Below are 26567 nucleotides of genomic sequence, written 5' to 3' on the forward strand. Positions count from 1 at the left end.
GCTCTATACGCTAATCTCGTTACGGTCAGCATCCCGAGCAACCTCTTCATGTTCGGTATCATATGCCTCAGCCTTCTCCATCAATTGGCGAACAGCTTGTCCACGTGGGATCTTTCCGGCAATAGAAACGGTATCGAAGATGCTCTTGCTGTTCAGGAAAATAGAATCCACTTCCTCCAAATGCCGGCCGTTTGTTTCGGGGAAGAAAAAGTATACGACTTATTAAATGTTAGTAACAGCCGTAATCGCACATGTGGGTAGACGGACCAGGCAGAGTCAAAAACAAGTTGATAGCCGCGTAGACAATAAAGTACTTGTATTTGATAGTAGAGAGACCAATTGGGGTCACCTCAGCAACGACCTGTGAAGGATTCATCAGTATCAGTTCATACAAAGCATCCCGGACCACTTCCTAGGCGCAGTCAACTTACAAAGTTAAACAGCCAAGCGGCACCTGCCAAAGATGTTAGCAACTCGCACTGCAATCTCGAGGATCCTAGCAATCCATCAACTTACCAGTAGACATGGCCGTGATAGGCACGCGATGGCTCAGAGGGGAAATTTCCGCAGCGTACAAAAAGGTGAGGCCGAGGAAGCCCGTAGGGAAGAAAAGAGAGAACAGGAAAATGAACGCAGCGGCGGCGCCAATAGCACTCATGTTCTGGAGCTGAGAAGCGCTGCCAGCAACAACAGCCATGCACATGCCCATACCAAAGGCGGAGAACAGCATAAGCTTGCGACGACCGAAGCGGTCCACTGTCAGGACACCAATGGGAGAGCATATGGTCTGCCAGGTAAAGACCGATGCCGCGACGATCCTTGCCGTCCTTGGAGCGAGGCCAAGATCATCCTCGAAGATGGTAGCCTGATAAAAGGCCAACGCGTTGATACCTCCCATCTGCTGCGCGAGCTGGCCAAAGCATGCCAAGCACATGCGGTGGAAAAGTCGGAGAGGTCCGTTCTTGAAGATGTCCTTGAACTTTGCCTGGCCGGCGAGCTCGAGTGAAGCCTCAATCTCAGTTACTGCCTCGGTGACTTGTTGCGAATCTGTGTCAACATCGTTTAAGTCGGCAAGGACGGATTTCGCATCGGCAACCCTGCCCTTCTTCAGTAGCCATCGAGGAGACTCTGGCATGAAGGGCATGTTGAGCAGGATGAAGCATGACCACAAGACCGAGAGGGCCATGGGGAATCTCCAGGCTACAGAACCGCTATGGGTGGACATTCCCAGGTTGATCCATCCAGCAATAGCGAGGCCGGAGGATATGAATAGCCCCTCAAGCATGACAGCTGCTCCACGGTGGTCAGCTCCAGCGCACTCGGCCTGCCAGTTGGGCGCTGTGGCGGTCACATGGCCAAATCCGAAGCCAGATACAAGTCGACCGATAATAAGCTGCGGCAACGAGAACGAGGTACACTGCAGAGTGGCCCCGATGATATTGGTAAATGCTCCAAACATAATGGTACGCTTGCGGCCGAGTCTGTCACCGAGCCAGATGCAGTTCAAGCAGCCAAACAGACAGCCGAGCGTATACATGGCGATCGTAGTACCCTGATGGAGCGAGTTAGCACTGCTGTTCTGATCTCGAATCCACGGTAGGGCTTCGTTACCTGGAGGGTAGAGTTATGCTTCTTTTCCTCCCCGGTTGTAGTAGCAGTGTTGATTTGTGGGAAAATGGCGATCCAGGACGGCAGTGCTAGAAGACCTCCCCCCACGGCATTGTTGTATCCAAATCTACGGCGTAGACCGGTCAGCAAACTAGGTAAACAACATCACACAGCTATCTCCCGACATACAAGATGTAGCATGGCATGATGACAGCCCAGATTTGGGCTGCCTGCAGCGATTTGCCGCGAAATCCGAAGAAGCCCATTCTCTCTAGCGATTGCAAGATCAAAAGATGTGATTTGAGCTTTACGGAAAAGAGAGATAACCGATGACACTAGTGCTTAAGAATTCGGAGGGCAGATGAGATGGAGAGCATGCAGTATTTTTGGAGGAAGATCGGGGAAGACTACAACTTTGTACGCCTGCTAATTGCTCACTCACGGCCTCACGTGGTAATACGGAGGTGCAGAGTCTTAAAAACTCAAGCCACCAATCTGCTACTAAAGTTGGGACGAGTATCGGCGGGACTGCCGGCCGCTCCCTTTCGGGCCATGGCATATCCGACGGGCGACATTTTATGCCATCGGTTCGAGCCGAAAAGCCCATCGTTGGAGCAGTGGGGTTACTGTTGGCCCTTACTAATAGGCAGGCGTCTCCTCGATACTATTATTGCTATAATGGCGAGTCCATAGAATCCGGAGCCAAACTCGGTCGGTCAGAGCCGTCCCACGGAACAATGCCAAGGAATGAGTTTCTGAAATTGACCAAAAGTCGACGAGAAACTCCGCCTTTGGCCTCGTACGCGAGCAGTTTTACTGGCTTGCGCATTAGCCCGACTAAGAAATATCTCCAGATGGCTCGCCAAACCCACCGATGCTCCGCATCTCCGGTTCCGAAAAGTGTCGGATGATGCCGAAGATGTCTGGCCCTGTCGGAAATGCCGACTGGCGCCGAGGTTTCTCTGTAGGTCGCTGGTCCTTTTTCTTGATAATTATCCCTGAATTATTTTGACATTCTCAGTCTCTGTATCGACCCTTTCTGTCCTCCATTGCTCCATTCTAATCAGATGGCGACACTGCATCTTGCGGGCTGGGCAAAGACCCTTCAATACTCTGACCTGCCAAACGACGTTGTCCGAGCGGCTGTGCGGAGCTTCTACAACTGGGCTGGTTGCACGATCGGTGGCAGCAATCACCAGGCCACCCTCATTGCAGTATGTCTAATCCGATGCTGGCGGAATATTGCTGTCTGTCCACCAGCATAGTCTTACTGATTTGTTTAGCGCCAATCTCTGGCACCATTCTTCGGGGCCCCTACCTCAACGCTGTTGGGGCACAAGGAGGAGGTGAAGATAGACGCGCAACATGCGGCTCTCATAAACGGCATCGCGTCACATGTCCATGATTATGATGACACGCATCTTGACACAATCATCCATCCAACTGGCCCTGTCGCAAGCGCTCTGCTTGCTGCTGCGGAATGGAAGAAGGGAGTATCCGGTCAAGACTTTATTGCCGCTCTTGTGGCCGGCATCGAGGCCGAGTGTAAGATTGGATTGGCCGTTTGGCCAGACCATTATGATGTGGGATGGTAAGACTGCCTTGTCATTCTCTGTAGAGGGACTGTTTTGCTGAATTGGCTGCGTATATAGGCATATTACATCGTCCACCGGATCCATAGGAGCTGCTGTGGCCGTCTCGAAGATTCTTGGTTTGACCCTGTCAGAGACCGCCCACGCCATCGGACTCGCAGCTACGCAGGTGGTCGGTCTACGAGAGATGTTTGGATCCCACACCAAGTCCTTCCACCCCGGCCGCGCTGCGCAGTGCGGCTTGCTTGCGGCTGTCATGGCCCAGGGCGGCTACACCAGCAGCGAGAAGACGCTGGAGGCCAAACGTGGGTGGGCAAACGTTGTCGGCTCTTCAAAGGCAGACATCCCGCAGAGCCTCGACAAGTGGGTTGGTGGTGAGGGCGAGTTTAGCCTCGTCAGCAATGGTGCTGGCCGCTGGGAAATCCTGCGAAACAGCTTCAAGCCCTTCCCTTGCGGTATTGTCATCCACCCCATCATCGACGCCTGCGCTCAGCTGCACGGTGAGATCACAAGTAAGAACCTTGATATACACAATATCAAGTCGGTTACAGCCAAGGTCCACCCTCTTGTGCTGGAACTCACGGGCAAGAAGACCCCCAAGGATGGGCTAGAGGCCAAGTTCAGCGTCTATCACAGCGGTGCTTGTGGTCTTCGCTTTGGAAAGGCTACACCCGCCGAGTACGACGATCGCGTTGTGCTTGACCCCGAGGTTATCGCCATTCGGGATCGAATCACGGCTGAGATTGACACGGCTTTGACGCCTGACCAGACGACGGTTACTGTGGAGCTTGAAGACGGCCAAGTCTTCACCAAGACCATCGAGCACGCAGTTGGCAGCCTCGAGGTGCCCCTGGACGAGGCCATGCTGGAGACCAAGTTTATCGACCAGTGCACCCCCGTTCTCGGCGAAGGAGCCAGGGCCGCTAGCAAGGCGTGCTGGGAGATTGAGGCAGTGGAAGATATTTGCAACATCACACAATTTATGTAAAACTAGTATATAGCCTGCATTATTTATAGATTCGGGTCAACTATAGATTTGGACACTGCTTGGAAGCAAACCAACCCACGCGCCAAGGGCGATAGAATAACTGTAACTATATGATAGAGTTCGCGTTCCACCATTGTGTGGTTTTCGGAAACTGTATTTGATCTTGCTCTCACGAAGTAGAAATTCAGTTTCTGCTTACGTCGAATTTTTATTGCTGCTGGCTACTTCAACGAACTGGACACAGTTCACTGTATACGACGAAATCTAAGGACGAAAATCGAAGGTGAGGCTTTGCAGCGTAAGGGGTACTAAAAACTTCGTCAACTTATTGACGCCTGATACAAGAAGACATGGTTCCGCATCAGTCTCTCAGCAAATGGTACATCGAGGGCTAAGCACATTTCTGGAACGCTACCAAGTTCATTGCTCCTCAATAGATATAGTGTCAGCTGTGCTCGATGAGGATGACCAATCTGATCATATCGAGTACTTTCAAGATCACTGTCGAAATCTAGACGTACGACGGGCTCACATGGAAGTGCAAATCACGAAGGAATAATCTCCGATTCAGATTTATCTAGGAACGTTTAACAATCTAGAGGGCGAACTAGCTAGTAATAACTAATAACAGAACTAATAGTTAATTCAGAACATGTACTGGTTGTGAACCGAGAAATACCCAAAATCCCGAATCATCCGTCCAAAAAAATAAATTCTCCCGCATCCGTTTACCCAAGCAGACATCTGCATCACCCATCTTACTATATTCTGTTGTTTTCTTCATTAAACTCGACTTGTGTCGACCTCTCTTCTAGCGGAGTAATTTCTCGTTTGAAGTGTATCGACTCGATCGGTCTAGAGCTGTTGCCTCCTTGTGATAAATTTCAGTAGTTAGATGATATTTCAATGAGCCTGTCACTGCTAGGCCAAATCTGAGAGGAAAAGGTGACAATGTCTATAGCGTCGTTGAGATGAATATGTTTAAAATGTGCCTTAATGTGATAAACCATTTATGTTCGCACAAAGCCATGATTTCGTAAAACTCCAAAATCTGTGGCTATAGGTCACTAAATCGAGCCGCACCTTAGAAAAAAGAGTTCGAATCCTATTTCAACCCGAAGTAATATACCAATTACAGCCAGAAGTTAGATTTGAGTTAGCACGAGAGAACATAAGTCCCTAGTCGTGGAAATGATGGAAATAAGATCAAGTGTTGGAACCCCTTGTTTAGCTCAACGTTTCGCCCCCCAGGGTGGGGGCTGATACATACTGCGACGAGCCTAAGAGATCATCACTTTCTGTGCTTTATAATATGGATAACTATACTTGACTTGAAAGTCCTGGCAAGCATATTGATCGGGTCAATGGTTCAAGTTCCATTGAAGAACGATTGGAATTTTATTCCTAGTCAGACGGGACCATCATCCCGGTAATATATGTGGCAACATACATACTAGCGAATCGCCACAGCCTAATCTCGCCAAAGACTGATATACATTGTAGGAAGATAAGGCACAGATGCGCTGTACTCAAGCCCGACGGGCATTACTTCACATACAAGCACCAAAGACGCGAACGTGAAAACATATTCGTAACGATCATGGTGAAAATGCTGTTATCCAATGAACATACCCTAGCTAATCTCTCTTCTGTTTACTTTATTTACTGAAGATGATAGTTGTCAGCACCTAGGGTATTGTAGTGGTAGATTGCTATCCGGCATGATTATCGTAGTAGGGCCAGAAGTCGTGGGGGGTTCTTTCTGAAGCCCTCGAAGACACAGGCTCAAACCTCAATATAGTACTGGCCCTCCCGAAGTACTGTATCTACCGCAAAATTGAGATATTGGGCCAAATTACCCATCCTACGCAACCAAATATCATACAAACCGGTTCATAGATCTACGGTTGCTAATTTACTTGAAAATCCATGGCCTAGCAAGTCTTCGTACCACACGGGAGGTTCATAGTATGATGGAGGTAGATATATAGGGCCACAGGTCTCCGCTATCTGCCTCTACCACCTGCTCGATGTTGAACTCGCATTATCATTTCCCTCATCAACATCCTCCTCCTCATCGTCCTCCTTATCACGCTCGAAATTATTCTCATATTTGTCATCATTAGCTGAAGATGAGATCTCAAAATCCTCGAGCTTTGATAATAGTTCATCAGGATCTAGCTCGACCGCATCAACCTGACACGACTTGGCGGTCGACGTGGGATCCCTGAAGGTCAAAGCCGGCGGCGGTGTGACCTGAAAATTCTGGTCTCCTTGCTTTTTCAGTGGTGTCGGATTTGTAGAGACTCGACGGCGCGGTCGCCCGCATTTGAGATATTCTTTTGAAGATGGAGGAGGAAGCTTTGATATAGCCTCAGCCAACAACTTTCCTGAATTTTTATCGTAAGAAGGGGACTTGGCGAAGTCGACCCATTTTTTCAAACTTTCGAGTAAATTTGCTTGGTCAATATCAAGCAGCTCTTTGTGACGGGTCCTGTGTTTCGGACAGACATCTTCCAGCGTATATTGCCTGTTCGAGAATTCTGCAAGGAGTAGTTGTTCCACACGAAAGGCATATGGGGTGAGCTTTGTCTTGATCACGTCGAAATCCCCGTAACAATTCTTGTGATATTTGAGACGACCTTGATGAGGATTATCTAGAGTATAGCCAATCTTGAATTTTCCGGATAGGTTACAAGGGCGTATGACATAGACCCATCCGTATTTTGCGGCATTGCCCTCAACACGTTGCCTCAGAACCCAGGTGACATATTTGGCCACCTCGTTTTCGTCGAAGGTTAATGAGCGGCGTATAGCCCTGATTTGGGACGGTGATTGACTAGACAGGATTGAGACATCCTCTTCCGCTTCGGATGCGTATTTCTCATCCTGTACCTCACCTTCCCTCCCATTGGATCCATGCGGGAAGGGCTGTTCCTCGTCTCCAATTTCATCTTCAGGATGTGTATCATCAATCTCAAGGTTGTAGTATCTCTCCAGCCTGGAAATCACTTGAGTCCTTGTTGTATAGAATTCACGCTGCCACTGTCGAGTAGCTGCAGATAGGTGTCTTCCATGGGTTTTACAAACGTGGTTGTCGGCGAGTTCCTGAAAAATCTGGGACTGGTGGATTGCCGTTGTCAAAATGCATCTCCCAGGTGCAGTGAGATTAACGAGGTGACTCGCAAAGAGGGATCGGGCAAATTGAGATTTCGTCTGGCTAATTTTGTTCTTGCATGGGCTCCCGTGCTTCACTAGGTAGGCGCATTGTAAAGATGGAGGAGTGCCATGAGTCCAATCCACTAAATCTGTTAAGGAGCAAAAGATTGGCACGGAGGTGGTCATATTTGAAGAGACAATTTTCGGACAAAGAGAATCCCTTTTCTTTTTAGACACAGTTGAGCCTATTAGAGTTGAGTTGAGTTGCGAAAAAAAAAACCCTCGAGAAGGATTGCGAGTCTATAGAGTAGACCGCATCGCGGGCATGCATGCTCGATTTAAATCAAAGGCCCCCAGCCCATGCTTGTCTGGGGGCAATGAAACCGGGAAGACAACCCCCTCATCAGTAGATGCCGCTTCATGCGCGGTATAATGAGGGGGGGGGCTGGGTCCAGAGTGTCCGCGTGAAAGCCTTCGCAAGGGTTTGGAACAGGGGATATCAACCCATGTTCACGATAGTTACATCCACTTGCGGAAAGTGGATAGGGAGAATGGGGCTCCCGAGGTTGCAAGTCCTCTGGTTCGTAGACCAAATCTCGCTAATATAGCGCTTAGACATTAGAGGCGGGGATGGGATACGGCGCATGCATTGGTTCAGCGCCTAGACATGGGTTCTCAGCCACTATAGCAAAGGTACGTTTCAGGTAATTTGGGGGCCAAGCCACGCTGATAACTCCCTTCTCCCCGATATCTGTATAGTAGACAAGCTGTGGTCTGAGTCGACTGCTCTTTCACTGCTATTCGGCTGGAATGATCTTGTTATGATCCTGGTTCAGGCTCACCCGGTATTGTTAGAACGACCTTTTGCTGACGCTGCTTGAAGCACTGTTCCATAGAATCCACCTTGAGCATTAGTATCGGCATTCTTGTCAAGAAGTAATCGGACAATCTCTAGGTGACCTTTTGACGATGCTGCTTGAAGCGCTGGTCCCCAAGCTCCATCTGGTCATCGACGTCCGCGTTGTTGTTGAGAAACAGTCGGACAATCTCCTGGTGGCCTTGTGCTGATGCTGCATTCAGTGCTGTCCCGTATCGCTGATACGAGTCGATATTTTAAGTATCGGCACCTAATAGACCCTGTAAAAGCGCAGTCACTACGGAATAAAGCCCAAGTAGGCAGGCGTAATAGAAAGGAGAAGGTATCTGTCCCCAAGGATCACTCATTGGATTATCAACATTTCAAAGAGACACTCAATTTTGAAATGAGCTTTTATCTTGAAAAAGCTGCAAGATTTGCTTTTCCAGGGAATATTGAGACTTGTCGGCCTTGACGAAATGCTCATGCCAATATTTTGCAGCATACTTTGCCATTGAATGCTTCTCATTCGCGACAAGAAGTGCAAGACAGATCTTGGCAAAATGAGAATTAGCCTGCCGAAGGTTCCAATATTTAATTTTCAAATACTCCGACACTGAGGGATGGAAAAATCTCCAGATGTTTTGCTGAGAGTCCAAGACGAGTAGGTCATTGAGGTACATAATGCGAAAGCCTCCCTGAAGAGAATGAACATAAGGTAGATTACTTACGGAACCCTAAAGCCACAGACGAACTGAGGAAGCAGCTTCCTCCCATTCACGTAATTTATCATGGCGCAATAATCAACCACATGTGTGAGAGGTTCGGACCTCCTTGACTGTGTCCTGGTCTTTCCTGTGCTGTATAGAGGAGATCCAGTCAAGAATCTCGAGCTCTTCTTACTAGTCGTTCCATGGCCCAAGAGAGAAGACGAAACGCGCAGGAAGAATCAACACTGTGGCAAAAGCCCTTCCATTATCCTAGTCCGCACATTCGCTACAGAAGTAAAACCTATTTATCTAACTGATCCTATATGCTAATCATTCATGAAGCAAAGAAGACCTTGGTCACCGGGTGTACTTAGTGATAGGGCTAGGGTTACGTTGCTGGACCGTGAACAGTGGCGTGAGAAAAAAGAATATATCGATTGATATAGATGTTTGTAAACGGTCTAAAGTCTAAGGATATATCGCCTTATACCTCCTTGTATCTAGGTCTCGTTCTAGGGTCTCAATATAGACATCATGAATTCTCGGTGTCATCGTAAAAGGATAAGATATCGCTGCCGTAGTCACTTACCTCTCGTATTCCCTGCATTAAACCTTGGCATAAGGTATACTCAAAGCCAGAATACTAGGGCGTAAGCTCAGTACAACTTGACGGAGGAAACGGATGCAGGACGTGGGATCGCAGCGGACCAGTCGATTCGAGCTAGGAGGAAGAAGGGGGAAAGGGGTGGCAGAGCTCGGCGATATCGATCAATGGCATAAATGCCTCAACTAATAGAAGGAGAGTAGGGGTGGGAAGAATGACGAGCAAAAGGGCGAAAACAATAAGAAATTGAAGTACCGATTTGGGGCCGGGGAGTGGAGAACTTTAGAACGCGCACGGGAAGCTTAAGCAGCAAGGGGACGCTAAGCTGTTTTTAGTCATTCACCGTTACCACAGGATACGTGATGTGATAACGCGACGCTTCTGATTGAACATCTACCTAGAACCACGACACCCATTCAGCTTAATTTTAAGCAATATAAATAAAAATGAGTAGCCCATTAGGAGAAATATTCGTATTATTGAGATTTATAGAAACATGGAGTCCATTTGGAGAATTACTAACGGCGGAGAGAGGTTTCCTATGGGAGAGGCTCGATTCCAGATTATCCCGATTACGAGAAACAATCGATGTCCAAATGAATACGGAACAATAATGAGCGAGACGTAAAAACCAAGCTTCTTGAATCAATCTCATAAATCCTCTCGAGAATCAACCAGCAATGGAGCGACGCCGAATCTTACAGGGCCATCCCCACGGCAAGATCGAGAAATGATTCGTCCACTCCCACTCTTTCTTCGGATCCACTTGCTCAAATTCAAAGTCCCGAATCAGGGTGGCAGCGAGCTTGCTGATTTCGAAGTGAGCGAGATTGCGTCCAACGCACTGTCTGTATCCAGCTCCCCACTATCGCAGTGTCACATGAGTATTAGTTGACGGTGCTGAATTGGAAAGCGGTATTAAAATAGTCACTTACGTGAATCAGGAATGAGTCCATTCTTTGGGTGTCACCCTGAAGCCAGCGGTCTGGGTTGAAGGTGTTGCAGTCTTCGCCGAACAGCGTAGGGTTTCTGTGATAAACCCACGGATTGACGCTCAGAATAACCTAAAGTTGCTAGAGTTATGGTCTGGTTCGTCTAAAGAAATAGGGGATCTTACGCCCTCGGGGAAATATCTGCCACCTATAGTGATTCCACCTTTTGGCACCACACGAGGGAGGGGACTAGGAACGACAGAGTGAAATCGGTAAGTCTCTTTCATCTATGCAGCAGTGTTAGCATAAGGATATGACGAGAAAATACAGAGCGGGCACTTACACAAGCTTGAAGGAATGGTAACTTCATCGCCTCATTGTACTGAACAACAGACGAAAGTTCCCCACGAGCCTGGGCAGTGTCAAGCTCCTCACGTAGTCGGCGAAGGTGTTTAGGGTAACGAAGTAGCCAGTAGAAAAGAGATTGCGTCGTGGCACTAACGGTGTCGGATCCAGCACCGACAGTAACGACGGCAGCAGCGAAGATCTCGTTCTCAGTCATCCGGTCAGGATACTTGGCACGGGTGTCGAGCCATTGTTGCATCATATCTTTTCGCACCTTAGGGTTTTCTCGTCGCATGTTAATCGCAGCAAGAGAGGTATCAAAGATATGCGAGGAAGGCTGGATTCCCAGCCGGCTAAGGAGCGGGTTACCCAGTGTCAGGTTATGGAACCAGGTATAGTGACCCATGACTGCGACATATAAAGCCAAGGCTCGAGTGTTTGCGATAGCATTTCTAACATCCGTACCAGCTTTAACAAAGCCAAAAGATTTCGAAAAGGTGACCTCGCCCACGACGTCAAATGAAAAATAGGTAAACCAATCGCTAAATTCAATCGGGGTGCCAGAATCGCAGTGCCCGTCCACGTGCTTAATGAGGAGCTCTAAGACTGCATCGACATATGGCTCGGATTGGATGATGTTGGAAAGAGCGTAGCCCGAGGCAAAGTTGCGCTTTTTCTCTGAGTGTCGCTGAGGATCCAGTTCTGACATCTGGTTGACATAGTGATAGTCTGGAAAACTGAAAATGGCATACCAGGGGCCCTGAGGTATGGAAGCTTGAAATCAGGGACACGTCAGGTCATGCTCCAAGAAAGTATGATTTACCTTCGCAATGTTGGCATGGAGAAGTTGTCTCACTGCATCTGGGTGAGAGACACTGACTTCGTTATCCCTAATGCGAACGAAATATCCTGTTGCACACCGTCAAAAGATCAAACCTCGTGTTCGGGGATTTCGGATTTCATACCATGCTTCTTGTGGAGATCGATGGTCTCTGCTTCGAGGTGGCCTTTCCATAACTGATACACCACCCACAGACTAGAGAAAGACCCCCAAAATGGACCCGGGATATCCTTGATTGACGTTGCGTATCGGCGGAATACGGCACGGGCACCAACGATGCCGACGAGGATCAAAGCCCAACCAAGGCGTGTATTCAGTGACGCGATCATTTCAGGCACCAGGAGAAGGACCATATTGAACCGAATACTTTCGCCCTGGATACCAGAGGGCCACAGTTGGAAGGAGAAGGACAGGGGAGGGAGCCTTTGTTGTTCTGAGAAAAGTGTCAATGAGGGGGTGCAATTATGCCGCTTATCACGCTAATGAGAATATTACTAGCCCCTTAAGAGATTGGGCCCAACATAGCATTGCCACACATTTGAGGTTCTATTCGTCAATTGATTCCCCTGAGCAATGAGTCTTCCATTTGTGACAGCTACTCCCTGCTGCGCAAGAGTGCTCGTGTCTGATCAATGCAGCAGCATCGGCTCCTTCTTGACCTTCATCCTTAGCCGTTCTGACCAGGTGGGTGCCTGAGGTGTCAGCGCCCACCGCCGCTTGTAGATAGACCTTCCCTTCTGGGAGATCACTTAGTCAACACAACTCACTCCAATCGTTTCCTCTCCTTCATGATCTCCATGATCAGGTCTCTGCTGTGGCGCTCTATGACCTCCACTGAGTCTGACCGCCATTACGTTCCGACCGGGGTATTCACTTGTTTGTTTGAGAATTGCTTTATACCACTATCCCACTTCCCCGTACACCTTCATCGTCGCCACGCGATTTGTCCACTGAGGAGCCTGGCTCAGCTCCCTGGTCGCTGCTTCCCGTTCTTCACACCCGTCCCGTGAACCAGTCCAGCATCGTCCTCTATCCAACCGTGGATCAATGGGAAGGTAAGTTGCCGCTTACGATCAAACTAGTGGTAGACTTACCCAGAAGTAGGAGAGCGTATCAACATGACATCTCCACCTAGTCTGCTTTCAATTATTGAACGCGACATACCTGCACTCGAAATTCTCCTCAACCAATAATAATGGAGACCGATTGCGAGAGTTCGCCGGAGGAGCAGCAAGGAAAACAAAAAAAGGCACAAGTCCAAGCCCGCGACGACAACGAGCAGAGCATAGCCGCTAACGACGGTGGCTTCGGCTTGCTTGCGGAAATGCGTGCAATGCATGCAAAGATGACAGGACTGAACGACAAGATCAAGAAACTCGAATCTCATCGCCAGAGTCATCTGGATCTCCGGCAAAGGGCCATTTCCACATGGGGGAGAGATGCGATTTGCAAAGACACAGAACGCCAGACGGAGGAAACCCGCAGACTGAACGAAGATAACATCCACAATGGTGATGTGCGATCGGATGCTATGGTAGTCACTGGGCGCTACAGCAAAACCAGCATCGAATGGCAGAGTTTCCGTATTCTATATGGACTCACCCCGGACAATGTGAATGATCTTGGTATTGTCCACGAACCTTTTTAGTGCTCTTTTCATCACTGAAATGCTCTAGACCAACAGAAGTGCAACGGATCTCTGCTGGCCCTAAATAGAGCAGCCTCTATCCTACTCAAAGACGCTCTGACAAGCCTCCCTAACGAAGCGATGGGGAAGAAACGCGAGGATATTGTCGCCCTGCTCTTAGAAGAGAGATATGAAGAGGCTGAGAAGATGAGCAGCACTTTTCTTGTGGAAACGAGTCGTCTGTGGCTGAAGAGTAGTCCTAGTGTCAAGTATGGTTTTGGAAATCGTGACACTCGATAGTCCTGCCGACAATGTGATCGGAATCCAAGTGTCCCGTTGAACAAATTGCCTTTTCCGTCCTATGCTGTCCATAATAATCGGAGATTGTTTGTAAATTTGTCTCCTTTCACCTTGAGAGAAAGGTGGAGATAGTACTCGTGTTGTGAGGGCCTCTTACAAATGAGAAAAAGTCAAGTTCCCACCGCTGTTCCAATCCTTGCCACTAATCTAATAGAAAATTGGTCATTCAAAAACTGTTGTGGGCTAATAGATATCGACTCCTACTTCTCAGATCAACTAGCAAATACCAGAAATATCCGACGTTTGGTTATGTACGCCTAACATATTCTTTGCCAGTTTTTGCAGTTAATGAGTGATGAGTGGAGACTTTTCCGTATGTTATTTTGTTCGATTGTCTAGAAAGGAGATTGTTTATCTTCTGCTATCAAATGTAGATAGGTTTTCTCTTCTGTTTAAGTCAAATTGTGAGAAACTATCTTTGAGTTTGAGCAAATCTGTGGAGGGCCTTTGGTACGCTCAGTAACAACATACTAAAATAGAAAATTGATCAAACGAGTGTTTCTATCCAACCTAGTCCGACAAACCTATGTTAAGACTAAAACCTTCTTCTACTGGTACCTGGCTCTCACACCTTACGGAGTAAGGAGTATTTTCTTAACGCATTTCAACCATTAGAACCCATAATCCCACTTGACGACATTAGAGTAACTTTTCCTTGTTGAGTGATCGGCAACACTGGAACGGCTCTCTTCGTTGACATGATGATCAAGATTGAAGCAGTTATGTTTGACGTCACCACGACACACGGGCATAACTTCGCGACTTTCCATGTCGCAGTACACGCCTTCAGAGGTTGAAACGAAGTCCGGACCATGAGATTTCGAGGCCTTGCAGAGATCAATGGCACTGTGGAACGGGATATCGGACACAACAAGACGTGAGTCTGCAGCAATTTTCTGATGTCTTCTGTCTGGAGCACTTTCACTCCTCTTGAAGATGCTGCCAGTTCCATCTGAGTCTCGGTAGGCTCTGAAAGCAGGATATCCGCAATAGCTCGATGCGTTATTCGAGTGTTGGTGGTTACCAGAGAACGAGGGCATATGAATCAAGATGGAACCAGCCTTGATGCCGTTGGTATGATCAGCATCAACCCAGGTGCAAGCAGGACGACTAGAAAGTAACGAAGTCAGTGCTCTCTGTTTCTTTTCAGGAACAGAAGACATCGTGATGCAGTTTGACTTACTGAGGGCCATTGCTGACCTGGATATCACGGAGAAGTGTTAGCCACCTGGAGACTTATCTCGTCAAAAGCCAAAACTTACATAGACGTTGCTATAGTACCAATCGAGCCCACAATTCCTCCCCCAGTCTCCAACCCATCCATATTTGGAACCGTCTGCCCAAGTGACTGAGATATAAGGGATGCAGACTGCACCATCCGAGCCGAGCAGCTCCACAAAGGTGGCCTGCTGCAGGTTATGTTGATCGACTTTGAAGTCATAATAGCCACCAGAGCCAATGTTGCCCCCTCCGCTGGATCCTATGAGATGTTGGAACTCGTTGTAGACATTCACACCGCTCAACGAGCCCTGGGCCTGTGTGAGACCGTGCCCGTCTAACCCAGCAGCCACACGGACGGTAGCCGTGTCAGGGTCAGGTTTATCAAAGAGTTTGTCCAAAAACTGAAAATCCCGATCACGGAAGAGGCGATAAAGAGGACTTGCGCCATGCTGACTGAATTGCTTGAACCGCAAGGCTGGTTGAGGAAAGTCCGAATAGCTTGCTTTTGAAGGCGTGCAAGAAGTAGTGGACGAAAGAGATGCTGGATACCCAAAGTACTAGGCAAATATGATAGTACAGAAGGATGAATTCTTGGACATATTTATACATGGACATCAGGCCATCTTGTCGTGACAAGGCTAACGTGTTCAGATTGCGATGCACCAAAGTCCATGCTGGCCCCAATAACTCGACAAAGGCGATCGTCGAGATATTTGCCATTGCTTGCCGAAGATGTCATGATATTCAAGAACTAAAATATCGATACGACCTTCTGCAAACATCTCTCCGCACTATGCGTCAGCGAAGTTCGGAGACTAAGGTTCAGCGACTCCCGATTTCCTCTCTCTGGAACTGTTACTGGCTCGTCCTCGACTGTTCTGATGAAATCCGCCCCCAATGAAAACTTTAAATTGTGGTTTCTTTATCATTCGGCTGTGGGGTCGGCCCAAGGCGTTATTGTGATAATCCGAGGTAGCCAGTTTCCCTTTTGAGAAATAGTCGACCAATAAGGATCGTCGATTCAAATCTTCTCCATTGAGAAATGGGGCTCACAAGGTACTGCAACATAAGCAACATAGCCACCTTTGAAAACAGAAAAGATACTATAAAACAAGGTACCCAAACGTACGTAATGGACTAATATGGAGTCAATACTCCCCTTGTCGTTTTTGAGTCGCATGACGCCATTGCTGTAGGAGTGAAACTTTGTCTTCCCACTCATCTCGCATGGTCTACCAATCGATCGCGAAGATGACGATGTGTTAGCGACGGCGAAGGTACTTTAGGCAATAGAGGGCGTGAATGGCCTCTTAGATTATTAACAACCGCATCCGACTAAGAGACTTTGATGTTTGACCTGACGACGTGGCCGTACGACCATTCAGGTTCAGGAACCGTCCTAAACTCTACAAGTGGTCTTCGTGAAGTCTCGCGATCATTGAGGAAAAACAAGGCGCCACTGTAACTATCTCGTAAGCTGCAAAATCCAACCTTGAGCTATTGGAGAATTTTGTCAACATCTAAACTTTGGATGAGGTTTGAAATAAATGTGACCTCAGGGAGAACCATTCATTCTTGGCAGTAGGCACTGACCATCCGCAAAGTGATGGTAGCGTTGCACTCACTGAGTACACTTCACTGAATCCGCATCTGTTTGTATCCTTTCGAGGGCGGGAACTCTCCACATGAGCTTCTCTGACCTGGGGTGAGATTCATAATCGAGTATCCAGTTAGAATTATTGAGGGAGATCCGACTAGGCGCGCCGAATCTAGCTGCCGGTGTCGGGGCTCAGGAACATCGGTTCCGTCACGGAGATGTTCTTGGCTCTCGACCCTCGTCTCGCGTCCCCACGGCGCCGACACGGGGAACACAGCATCCCGATCAGTCCACGCTTGTAGTCAGTCGCTCGTAATCGGCAACTCCGCATTTCCTTGCAATTGGACCTTTAAACTCCCGCTCCGGTGCTGTGACCTGGGACAGCTACCATCATCCTGTTATTGTTTACTTTCGCCTCTTTGGACAAAACTGTCTATATAGACCTTGCAGAGCTCCGCAGAACAAAGCCAAAGACAGTGAGGAACGCCCCGAGAAGGAAGACCCGGGCGCATCTCAGTGAAACTTCGCTAGCTGGGCAGCATCCAAATCTCACACCATGGCTTCTCTTGCAGCCAGAGGAACCCGGATATCGGTGTTCGGGAAAGCTTTTCTCTCATTTCGACAACCCTCTTCTCGCACTCTAACCACTCGTGCAACCTCTTATATACTCAACACCGGTACGAAGATCCCGGCACTCGGATTCGGCACATTCCAAGACCCCGATTCTCAGGAAGAAACCGTCAGCCGGGCCTTGCAGAAGGGCATGCGCCTGATTGATACAGCTCGGGTTTACAATGTGGAGGAAGAAGTGGGGAGGGGAATCAAGAAGAGCGGCGTTCCCCGCGAAGACATTTTCCTCGGCACAAAGTTGTGGTGCAACGACTATCACCCCGATGACGTAGAGCGTGCCTTGGATAGCTCCCTGCGAGACCTGGATACCCCATATGTCGACCTTTTGTTGATGCACTATCCGTGCACCTTTAAGAGGGGACCCGATCGATTCCCTCGGGATGCCGCCGGCAAAATGATTCGGGGCGAGACGACGTATGTGGACACATGGAAAGCGATGGAAAAATTGACCAAGACTGGCAAGGTCAGGGCTATTGGAGTTTCGAATTTCAGCATGGGCGAAATTGAGACCCTGCTCAACGAGTCTTCCACAGTGAGTAATACTATTTAGTCGCAGCATTACGAAAGACTAATTTGTTTTTTAGGTCCCAGCTGTTCACCAAATGGAGGTCCATCCCTATTTACAGCAAAAGGAATTCAACGAGTGGTTGCAGACAAAGGGAATTCACGTTGTCCAGTTCAGCCCTCTTGGCAACATGAACGACTTCTACCGACAGACTGGATGGTCTAAGGAGATTGCGCATATGATGCGGGTTATTGACCAGCCGATTCTGAAGGAGATTGGCCAGAAGTACGGTAAAAGCCCCGTGCAGGTGGTACTTGCATGGGGTATCAACAGCACCCGTTCTGTCATCCCCAAGAGTGTTGTCGACTGGCAGATTGAAGAGAACTTAGAGGCGGATTTCGAGTTGCAACCTGAGGACATGGCCCAAATTGCGACTCTGGACGTGAAGGCTCGCTTCAATGATCCCAGCTTGGACTACGAATGGCGTTTGTATAGTGACCTGGAAGGAATTGACGGCACCGTGAGAGGAAAAACTCACTAGATATTGACTAGAAATCATCGGGAAAAGTGTATAAGTTAAAATTTATGCCAATAACATTCTTTTGTCAAGAGTTGAGGGCCTACTGGTCAGGGTAGAAAGCCTGTGGATCAGGTAAGGAGCGAAGAAGAAGCGAACAGTGTATCCTATTTTGCACAAGAAGTGACTTCTTGAAGAAGAGAAGTAGATACATAATGTGCGATCATTTTAACCCCTCCATCTGATCAACAAGGGTTCGCTGCCCCAGCGACAAGCCTTCAAGAGCTGATCTCTCACATGAGCTTCTCGCAGGACAATCCTCAATACCCGCCCCCCACACTCACCTTCAGGGTTACTATTCACATCGGGTTTTGATCTATGTCCCTCAGTCAATAGAACCTCTAGCACGAATTACGAATGAATAGCACGCAAAAATGCCTATTGGAAATGCATGTTTTCGGTTCGACATTTAATTATTAACCAGCCAGCCTTTTTAAAAAAAATCGTCGACTAGTTTAATGTAAATACAGCCTTCTGGTCCAGATTTTCATTTTTCATTTTCAAGGTCCAAGAAAGGGCGAGCTTTATCAGTTATATACTTCGCTGCATGGAAGCACAGTATAGGGAAAGCTAAGACGCTGACTGGACATTCTGTCTGATCTTCATTTTGTTCAGTTTTTATGGCAATGTGAATCCACCATCAACCACCAGATTCGAACCTGTCATATAACTAGACGCATCTGAAGCGCAGAAAAGGTAAACCTAGAGTGATCCACATCAGCTCACATTCAACTTCGAAATTTTATAATTTTGTCTATAGTTCCTTACCCCCTTGAGTTCATATGGAGAAGCGAACCGACGGGCGGGAATTTGACTCAGCCACTTGTTGAGCACGTCCTCAGATGCATACTCCATGATCTGAGTCTGGATATAGCCCGGCGAGACACAGTTAACTCGGCAGAAGTTCACCCATTCCACCGCGAGTGACTTGGTCAGCTGCAAGACTCCGGCCTTTGACGCATTATACTGCAAACAACATCGATTACGTTAGTCTAAAATATTCCAAACGTGGTAATTAAGATGTTCTTTCTCACATATGCGCAAGAAAGAAAAAAAAAAGGTACGTACCGCAGCCTGTCGTTGGGGCGTGTTCACGAGTGTCGCGCTGACAGACGCTGTGAATACCACATTGCCGAATCCCTGTCGCTTAAAGACCCTTGCGGCGGCCTGCGCAGTATAGAATGCACCATTGACATTGACGTCCATAATCTCCTGGAACTCCTCGGGAGTGTACTCCTCAGCCGCGTGCTCTGAGCAAATACCTGCATTGGCCACGATCACGTCAAGCTTTCCAAAGTCCTTCACTATCTGATCAATAGCTGTAGATATTTCCTTGGGAACGGTGACATCGGCTTGGTAAGCGCGAGCTTGTGTGTGATGTTTAGAAGCAAGCTCTTCTGCTGTTTTGGAAGCAGTTGTGGTTGTGCGATAGAGAATAGCAACCTAGAGGAGAAATTAATGTTGCTTTTTCATGTGAGGTAGAAAAGAGTCGCGTGCAAATACCTTGGCACCAGCCTCGGCGTATGCAGTAGCCACGGCTAGGCCAATTCCTCGCCCGCCGCCTAAAAACTTGTCAGTTAAGAGAACTTCAAACGAGCAAGTTCTGCCTACCAGTGATGGCGACAACCTTGCCAGTCAGATCAAAGAGCGTTTGCACAGGGTTATCGTTGGGCTTAGAGAGGACCATTCTGAAAAATTGCCCAAGGCTTTAACGACTAGAATAACCAGCCTCTAGAAGATACTGGTAGATCTTTTTAAAGTCCATCGCCTTCTTGAATTCCTTCTTCTTATGGTCCGTGACCCAAGGTATAGTTCCTAGATACAACGGCGCGCGTCCTCATCCCGGCAAGTGCGGGTTACCCACCGCCGTCTCGTGGCTGTACGCCGTCTCGAGGACTTCATCATTATACAGCCAACGAAGAATATCAAACTACCAGACGACAAAACGACAATTAACACAAGTGATTAGGGATTTGAGTGATAACTAGGCCAATAGAATTGATTTTAAATGCAATGGGGAGTCTGCCCGCGTGCTTGAAGCAGCTAACCCCTCTCTCTTTATCCTCAAGTCACATTCAGCTCTCTAAGTTTCATCTGTGTATCAGTCCTAACATTGGATTTCCCAAGCTCACCCTGTGCTCAGTATGCTTAAGGACAGGCACGGAGATTATTACATTGGGATTGATGTAGGCACTGGCAGTGCCCGTGCCTGTGTCATTGACGATAAGGGCAGCATTGTTGGTCTCGCATCGCAAGACATCAAAACATGGCAACCGCATCCGGAGTTCTATGAACAATCGACCATCAACATCTGGGATAGTATCTGTGCCGCTGTCAAACAAGCAGTTCAGCAATGTGGCGTGCCATCGTCGAACATCCGAGGTCTTGCATTTGATGCTACTTGCTCCCTGGCTGTTTTCAACAAGGACACCGACAATCCAGTCTCTGTTAGTGGCTCAGAGATCAGCAATAACCGCAACGTTATTCTATGGCTGGATCATCGCGCGATGAATGAGACCAAGATAATCAATGCGACCGGCCACCCTGTCCTGCAGTACGTCGGGGGCGGGATGTCACTGGAAATGGAGATGCCCAAGATCCTCTGGCTGAAGAAGCATATGAATCCACGCAGGTTTAATGACTGCAAGTTCTATGATCTCGCAGATGCCCTCACCCACCTTGCGACCGGAAAAGAGACTCGCAGCTATTGCAGCGTGATTTGCAAGCAGGGTTACCTTGCATCTGGCATCGACTGTGGGGAAGGGGGTTGGCAATTGGACTTTTTGACTTCGATCGGCCTCGAAGAGCTTGCTACTGATGATTTTTCTCGACTTGGCGGTATCAACGGCAAGGTTGGCTGCTCACAAACATTGTTACCTGCTTGATAGACAAGCTAACGTTGTGAATCAATACAGAACGGCCAGTATCTCAGTGCGGGCGAGTGCGTGGGACCACTAGGTGAAAAGGCTGCTGCCGAACTAGGGCTTTCGCCCGGCATCGCCGTCGGTAGCGGAGTCATCGATGCCTATGCAGGTTGGATTGGCACGGTTGGTGCAAATGTCGACCTCGGACTCGATAGCTCGACTGACGAGAAAGAGCACGTCTCCCATCGGTTGGCGGTAGTGGCCGGCACATCAACCTGTCATTTGGCCATGTCGACCGATGAGTTGTTCGTCCCTGGTGTCTGGGGCCCCTATCGGGATGTTCTCTTTCCTGGCGCATATCTTGCCGAAGGAGGCCAGTCGGCTACGGGTGAGCTCATTCGACATATTGTTGAGAGCCATCCAGCGTACTCGGAAGCAAAGACGGAAGCAAAGACAGCTGGCATCCATATTTACGATTACATGAACAACTACCTTCGCGAAGAAACCAAGCAAACCCAGGTGGCTCATGTGGCCCAGCTGGCAAAACACTTCTTTTTCTACGGCGACTTATGGGGCAACCGATCTCCAATTGCAGACTCACAAATGAGCGGCACAATCATCGGACTACGAAGCGATCAGTCAATTAAGAACCTCGCTCTGCATTATTACGGGGTTTTAGAGTTTATCGCGCTGCAAACACGCCAGATTGTGGAGACGATGAACGAACACGGGCATCAAATCTCGACGATCTTCATGTCAGGCTCCCAGACGCAAAATGACCTCCTGGTTCATTTAATTGCGTCCGCTTGCAGAATGCCAGTGGTACTTCCCGAATATGTTCATGCTGCTGTCTGCCACGGTGCTGCTATGCTGGCAGCTATGGCAGCCAGTGGGAGCTCAGGGGCAAAGTCGGAAGATTTGTGGGGGATAATGCGTCAAATGAGCAAACCTGGCCGACGCGTGGACCCTACCAACAATAGGCAGGAGCAACGGCTTCTTCAAGCCAAGTATGAAGTGTTTTTGGACATGTGTTTCAAGCAGCGTGAGTACAGGGAGCTTGTGAATGAACGACTCAACACTGCGGAATAGAAAATTAAAAGCTGGCGCGCCTGTCGGGATTTGCTTCTGCTTTCCAGACAATCAAATGTATTTTATGGAAGAAAAATAGTCTTACATTGGCTGATGCTTATGATATGGCACGCGATTTCCTCCAGAATAAGAGTACCAAGTGCGTCTTCCTAGCGAGGTTTCTATTACTTGGTGTGTTCGTCTCGAAATACAAATGCCTCAATCTCCCCATGCCTAGATGACGAAAGCTTGCCTTCCGGAGCTCCTCTTTGGAAAATCATCCAATGGCATGCTGGCAGTTAGCAGATGCGGCCCCCGTTTCGTGTCCTGCGTCCCCGAGTCGAGCGTACCCCGGACTGGACTCCACATCTCATTTTTGGATCCGGGGCAACCTATCCCCAGTTTACCAACAGATGACTGAACGAATCCGGGACGTATATGGTAGGACGTATCATCGTATAAGGGGCATTAGGTGATCATATAACTGCGGTGAGACCCGCGCTATTCGACGCACCCAAGAGAGCATCACACACATTGATCCCTTTTTCACTTTCTTGACTGCAACAATTGAACCATTTTATGCTCAAGGTACATGATCACAATGTTTAGTGACGAGCGGGCGAAGTGGAAGATCGCCTCCAGGCTAGAAAAAGGCCGCTGTTGATAGCGGTCAACTCCCTCGCTGGCCTTGCAATTCTTTTCTTCGGTGACGCCCCCTGCAAATAATTCCATGTCTGTTAGGAATGGCGTGTGCTGATGTGCCAAGTAGGCTATGACCAAGGTATGATGGGTGGAGTCAATGACTCCCAGGCGTACGTGCACCGAATGGGATTGGGATACGAGAAGAGCGGTTCAATCACTGTAACCAACACCCTGTTGCAGGGAGGCATCGTCTCAGTTTACTATCTGGGGACTTTGATCGGATGCTTCTTAGGTGGTTATGTCAGTGATCGATTTGGCCGAATCAAGTCTCTTGGTTTCGGTGCCGTCTGGGGGATAATCGGCGCCGCGCTCCAGTGCACAGCAATGAACCCAACGTGGATGGTCGTGTCTCGTCTGATCAACGGCATCGGAACCGGAGTGTTGAACGCTACTGTTCCCGTTTATGGCTCTGAGCTTGCCGACTACGAGACTCGTGGCATGTTCATTGCCATGGAGTTCACATTGAACATCGTCGGCGTAGTGATAGCTTACTGGCTGGGATTTGGGCTTAGCTACATCGACAATGGAGCATCCGAGTTCCAATGGCGATTCCCTATTGCGTTCCAAATTATCATGCTGCTTCTGCTCGTGACCACATGCTGGGCTTTCCCTGAATCTCCCCGTTGGCTCTGCATGATGGGCCGTCGGGAGGAAGCCCTTTATGTCCTCAAGCGTCTTCGCGGGTCCGAGAATGAACGTGCCGCCATACTAGAGATGAGGGAGATTGAGGCAATCGTTGAGCTGGAGAGAGAATCGGGAGAAAACACCACTTATCTCCATATGCTGTTTGGCATTGGCAAGGAAGATTTACATATTGCAAGGCGTGTGCAGCTGGTGATCTGGCTGCAGATTCTGCAAAGCTGGACGGGAATCGCTGGTGTCACTATGTACGCACCAAGTAAGTTGCCTCCACATATTTCCCCGTCCACCAAGACGTTAATGTGCTCGCAGCAATCTTTAAAATCGCCGGATTCGATTCTCAGAAGACAATGTGGATTTCGGGATTGAACAACATTTTCTACGCTTTCGCAACCCTTCTTTGTGTCTTCACCCTCGATCGCATTGGTCGCCGCTGGACTCTCTGGTGGGGAGCAGCAGGACAAGCAATTGCCATGTTCGCCGCAGGAGGTCTCGCTCGTGGTGGATTAGATCATCCCAGCAACCAGGGACCATGGGGTATCGGAGCAACTTCCATGGTTTATCTGTACACGTTTGTCTTCGGCGCTACCTGGTTGACTGTTCCGTGGCTGTATCCAGCGGAAATTTTCCCGCTCAAGGTCCGAGCTAAGGGAAATGCTTGGGGTGTTGTTGGCTGGAGTTTGGGCAATGGGTATGTTATTTAACACTTCGTCATCCCGGTCTCACTAAAGGATACTAACATGCGCCAGATCGCTGACCTTGGCCCTTCCCTACATTTTCGGTTCTATTGGTGAGAATACCCTGCATGTGTTCGGTGCTGTCAATCTCATCAGTATCCCGATCGGTGAGTATTTTCTGATGATCCTTATATCTGGTTTTGACTCGGCTGACAAAACTCAGTTTGGGCTCTCTACCCTGAATCTAGCCGACGTACACTCGAGGAAATGGATTTGCTCTTTGCGGCCAAGTCTCCCTGGGTCTGGGCAGCCGAGTCTAACTTCGCGACACTCATAGCCGAAAGGCCAGATCTCGGGGCCGTTCATCAGCGTAATAGCGTCGTCGGAGACGATGAGAAGGTATGGCATGCCGAGTCTGAGCATGAAGAGACGGTTTCAAACAATTAGAAGATAAGCTCTCCTGGTAGACTTTGTCTATATAACGAAACGAGAGCATTTCCGCAGTCTGCACTTACAGACCGACATCGATGAAATGTAACAAATTTGGATCAAGAAAAAATAGGCTATTAACTATTTCCAAAGTAAAACGACCCCCTGATCCCTCTCAATCTTCTGGGATAGAAATTGTGTTCTAAGCATCAGCCTCATACAGCTATGCACTGTGCGGAGGGCAATAGACAAAGTAATTGCATGCCCTAGGCGGCATTGATCTCTCAATGATTATTTGCAACTCCGCACTGCATGATACAAGAAATGACGTGCGTCAAAACACTTCTTTGCTTATAGTTGGTTCCCACGACCCAAATTCAATGCTAGGTTTAGATGCCATTTGTGTTTGCAGTTTGCATTTAAACAACGTTCCAGTTAGTAGTTAATTATATGCTGCCTCGTGCATCAACACATACGGATTCATCGCTATTACGTAGCAACAAAGGCCGCGTGAATTAGGGTTCCTTGTAAATCCAAAATTTCATTAACGGAAAGAAACAATTGAAGATGCAACATATGCATTTCGGCCTAGAGACGCACAGTTCGAAACACCGAAGGTTATTTAATCGTTTCGATTGAAAGCTTGTTTTGCTCCATTCCACAAAATTATGATATGAAACCGCCTTCCAACAAAGCTCAATAGGTTTTATGACATACTGCTTTATCAATTAGTTGAATCCTTCGAATCAACCATTAAAAAGTTCGAATGTGCAAGAACGTTCATTTCTAAAATCAAACAGTATCAAAATTCTATCGAACCAAGAAACCTTAACCATATTCACATATACAAATCAAAATTCATGTCCTGTCTGTTTTTTGGGTGGGATTTTCCACGTGCCATTTAGCAAACTGCACATGTTAGTATATAAAGTTTACTTAGTGGAGCATTCGAAAGCACTTACTGCCAATCACACCGTTCACCGGAATGTCAATGGAGGTAGTATAGCTAGCGGCGTCGCTAAGAAGGTACACGTAGGCACCACCGAGTTCCTGCACCTCGGCCAATCGAGGGAAACCACCATAGTACTTCAGCTGCTGTTCCCAGTCCGGCTGCTGAGGTACCCAGTATGTCATGGCGGTCTTAACCAGGCCAGGTGATACACTGTTGACACGGATGCCGTACTGTGCCCATTCCATTGCCAAAGTGTGGGTCATGTTGCGAACGCCGGCCTTCGACGCGCCGTAGGGAGTGGAGGGGACGCGCTGAGATGCAAAGTCAGTAATGATACAAAAAGAATCAAATTTGACAAGATTTTACCTTATTGGGGCGGTAAGAGGCCATTGATGCTGTGAAGACAACAGATCCCTTGATTCCGAGCTTGATAAATGCACGGGCAGCGGCGCGTGCAGTGTAGAAAGCCCCGAAGAGGTTCACGTTGAACAGGCTCTCAATCTCCTCCTTGGTGAAGTCGAGTGCGGCCTTATGGTGGGTACGTCCCGCGTTCACCACCATTCCGTGCAGAGCACCGGCCTCCTCGATGATCTTATCGATCGCAGCGGTGATAGTCGATTCGTTGGTCACATCAGCGGTGACAGCGAAGAGTTGGCCGGGGTAGCGCTTGGACACAGCAGCGAAGTCCTCTCCGGTCTCGCCTATGTCGATGGAGTAGACTTTGGCCGCGCCGTTGGAAAGGCAGCACTCGGCAATACCTAGACCGATTCCGCGGTTGGCGCCAGTAACTAGGCGGATGTGACATTAGTTGACACATTTCTGGATGCGTCATAGATCTTCCAGTGTACATACTAGCAATAACCTTTCTACCAAGGGTGACTTGGGTCTGAGGGGTGGTGTCCGCCTGGGGCGTAGCCAGTTGCTCGGAGATCACAGAGGGAGCCATTCTGAAAGGAGGCGCGTACAAAGCAGACACAGATGATTGACAGAAGAAGATGGACAATTCGGGAAGACAAAATATCTTTTATAAGTCACAGAAAACCACCCCCTTCTACCCCTCTTCAAAAAGGCTCATCTGCAAGCA

At 48.4% G+C, this 26567-nt stretch overlaps 10 protein-coding genes across 10 annotated transcripts; 5 read left to right on the top strand and 5 right to left on the bottom strand.

The window, feature by feature from the left end:
- Nucleotides 1–2675: 2675 nt before the first annotated feature.
- On the top strand, nucleotides 2676–4188 carry N7510_011621 (MmgE/PrpD family protein; the record flags this gene model as incomplete). Its single annotated transcript, XM_056983545.1, has 3 exons — nucleotides 2676–2822; nucleotides 2892–3199; nucleotides 3261–4188. 3 exons carry the CDS (start codon nucleotides 2676–2678, stop codon nucleotides 4186–4188), a joined length of 1383 nt encoding a protein of 460 aa, XP_056829039.1.
- A 2016-nt stretch (nucleotides 4189–6204) lies between these two features.
- On the bottom strand, nucleotides 6205–7533 carry N7510_011622 (GIY-YIG nuclease family protein; the record flags this gene model as incomplete). The annotated part of the gene is made up of 1 exon (XM_056983546.1): nucleotides 6205–7533. The coding sequence occupies one exon, from the start codon at nucleotides 7531–7533 to the stop codon at nucleotides 6205–6207; it is 1329 nt and encodes a 442-aa protein (XP_056829040.1).
- A 2654-nt stretch (nucleotides 7534–10187) lies between these two features.
- N7510_011623 (cytochrome P450) lies at nucleotides 10188–11988 on the bottom strand (the record flags this gene model as incomplete). Its single annotated transcript, XM_056983547.1, has 6 exons — nucleotides 10188–10382; nucleotides 10453–10581; nucleotides 10635–10736; nucleotides 10793–11554; nucleotides 11618–11703; nucleotides 11760–11988. 6 exons carry the CDS (start codon nucleotides 11986–11988, stop codon nucleotides 10188–10190), a joined length of 1503 nt encoding a protein of 500 aa, XP_056829041.1.
- Nucleotides 11989–12830: 842 nt separating this feature from the next.
- Nucleotides 12831–13562, top strand: N7510_011624 (uncharacterized protein; the record flags this gene model as incomplete). The annotated part of the gene is made up of 2 exons (XM_056983548.1): nucleotides 12831–13260; nucleotides 13312–13562. The coding sequence occupies 2 exons, from the start codon at nucleotides 12831–12833 to the stop codon at nucleotides 13560–13562; spliced, it is 681 nt and encodes a 226-aa protein (XP_056829042.1).
- A 671-nt stretch (nucleotides 13563–14233) lies between these two features.
- Nucleotides 14234–16224, bottom strand: N7510_011625 (uncharacterized protein; the record flags this gene model as incomplete). The annotated part of the gene is made up of 3 exons (XM_056983549.1): nucleotides 14234–14817; nucleotides 14998–15244; nucleotides 16201–16224. 3 exons carry the CDS (start codon nucleotides 16222–16224, stop codon nucleotides 14234–14236), a joined length of 855 nt encoding a protein of 284 aa, XP_056829043.1.
- Nucleotides 16225–16996: 772 nt separating this feature from the next.
- On the top strand, nucleotides 16997–18116 carry N7510_011626 (aldo/keto reductase; the record flags this gene model as incomplete). Its single annotated transcript, XM_056983550.1, has 2 exons — nucleotides 16997–17602; nucleotides 17655–18116. The coding sequence occupies 2 exons, from the start codon at nucleotides 16997–16999 to the stop codon at nucleotides 18114–18116; spliced, it is 1068 nt and encodes a 355-aa protein (XP_056829044.1).
- A 654-nt stretch (nucleotides 18117–18770) lies between these two features.
- On the bottom strand, nucleotides 18771–19839 carry N7510_011627 (uncharacterized protein; the record flags this gene model as incomplete). Its single annotated transcript, XM_056983551.1, has 5 exons — nucleotides 18771–18854; nucleotides 18921–19118; nucleotides 19221–19595; nucleotides 19656–19714; nucleotides 19764–19839. 5 exons carry the CDS (start codon nucleotides 19837–19839, stop codon nucleotides 18771–18773), a joined length of 792 nt encoding a protein of 263 aa, XP_056829045.1.
- Nucleotides 19840–20296: 457 nt separating this feature from the next.
- Nucleotides 20297–22105, top strand: N7510_011628 (FGGY-family carbohydrate kinase; the record flags this gene model as incomplete). The annotated part of the gene is made up of 2 exons (XM_056983552.1): nucleotides 20297–21004; nucleotides 21068–22105. The coding sequence occupies 2 exons, from the start codon at nucleotides 20297–20299 to the stop codon at nucleotides 22103–22105; spliced, it is 1746 nt and encodes a 581-aa protein (XP_056829046.1).
- A 735-nt stretch (nucleotides 22106–22840) lies between these two features.
- On the top strand, nucleotides 22841–24549 carry N7510_011629 (uncharacterized protein; the record flags this gene model as incomplete). The annotated part of the gene is given in 4 exon segments (XM_056983553.1): nucleotides 22841–23684; nucleotides 23738–24116; nucleotides 24175–24355; nucleotides 24367–24549. The coding sequence occupies 4 exon segments, from the start codon at nucleotides 22841–22843 to the stop codon at nucleotides 24547–24549; spliced, it is 1587 nt and encodes a 528-aa protein (XP_056829047.1).
- Nucleotides 24550–25432: 883 nt separating this feature from the next.
- Nucleotides 25433–26429, bottom strand: N7510_011630 (uncharacterized protein; the record flags this gene model as incomplete). The annotated part of the gene is made up of 4 exons (XM_056983554.1): nucleotides 25433–25440; nucleotides 25494–25794; nucleotides 25850–26271; nucleotides 26336–26429. 4 exons carry the CDS (start codon nucleotides 26427–26429, stop codon nucleotides 25433–25435), a joined length of 825 nt encoding a protein of 274 aa, XP_056829048.1.
- Nucleotides 26430–26567: the final 138 nt, after the last annotated feature.

The sequence above is a fragment of the Penicillium lagena genome, assembly GCF_028827675.1.
Source record: "Penicillium lagena strain IBT 129212 chromosome Unknown utg000008l_segment0_segment0, whole genome shotgun sequence".
Taxonomy (NCBI): Eukaryota; Fungi; Ascomycota; class Eurotiomycetes; order Eurotiales; family Aspergillaceae; genus Penicillium; species Penicillium lagena.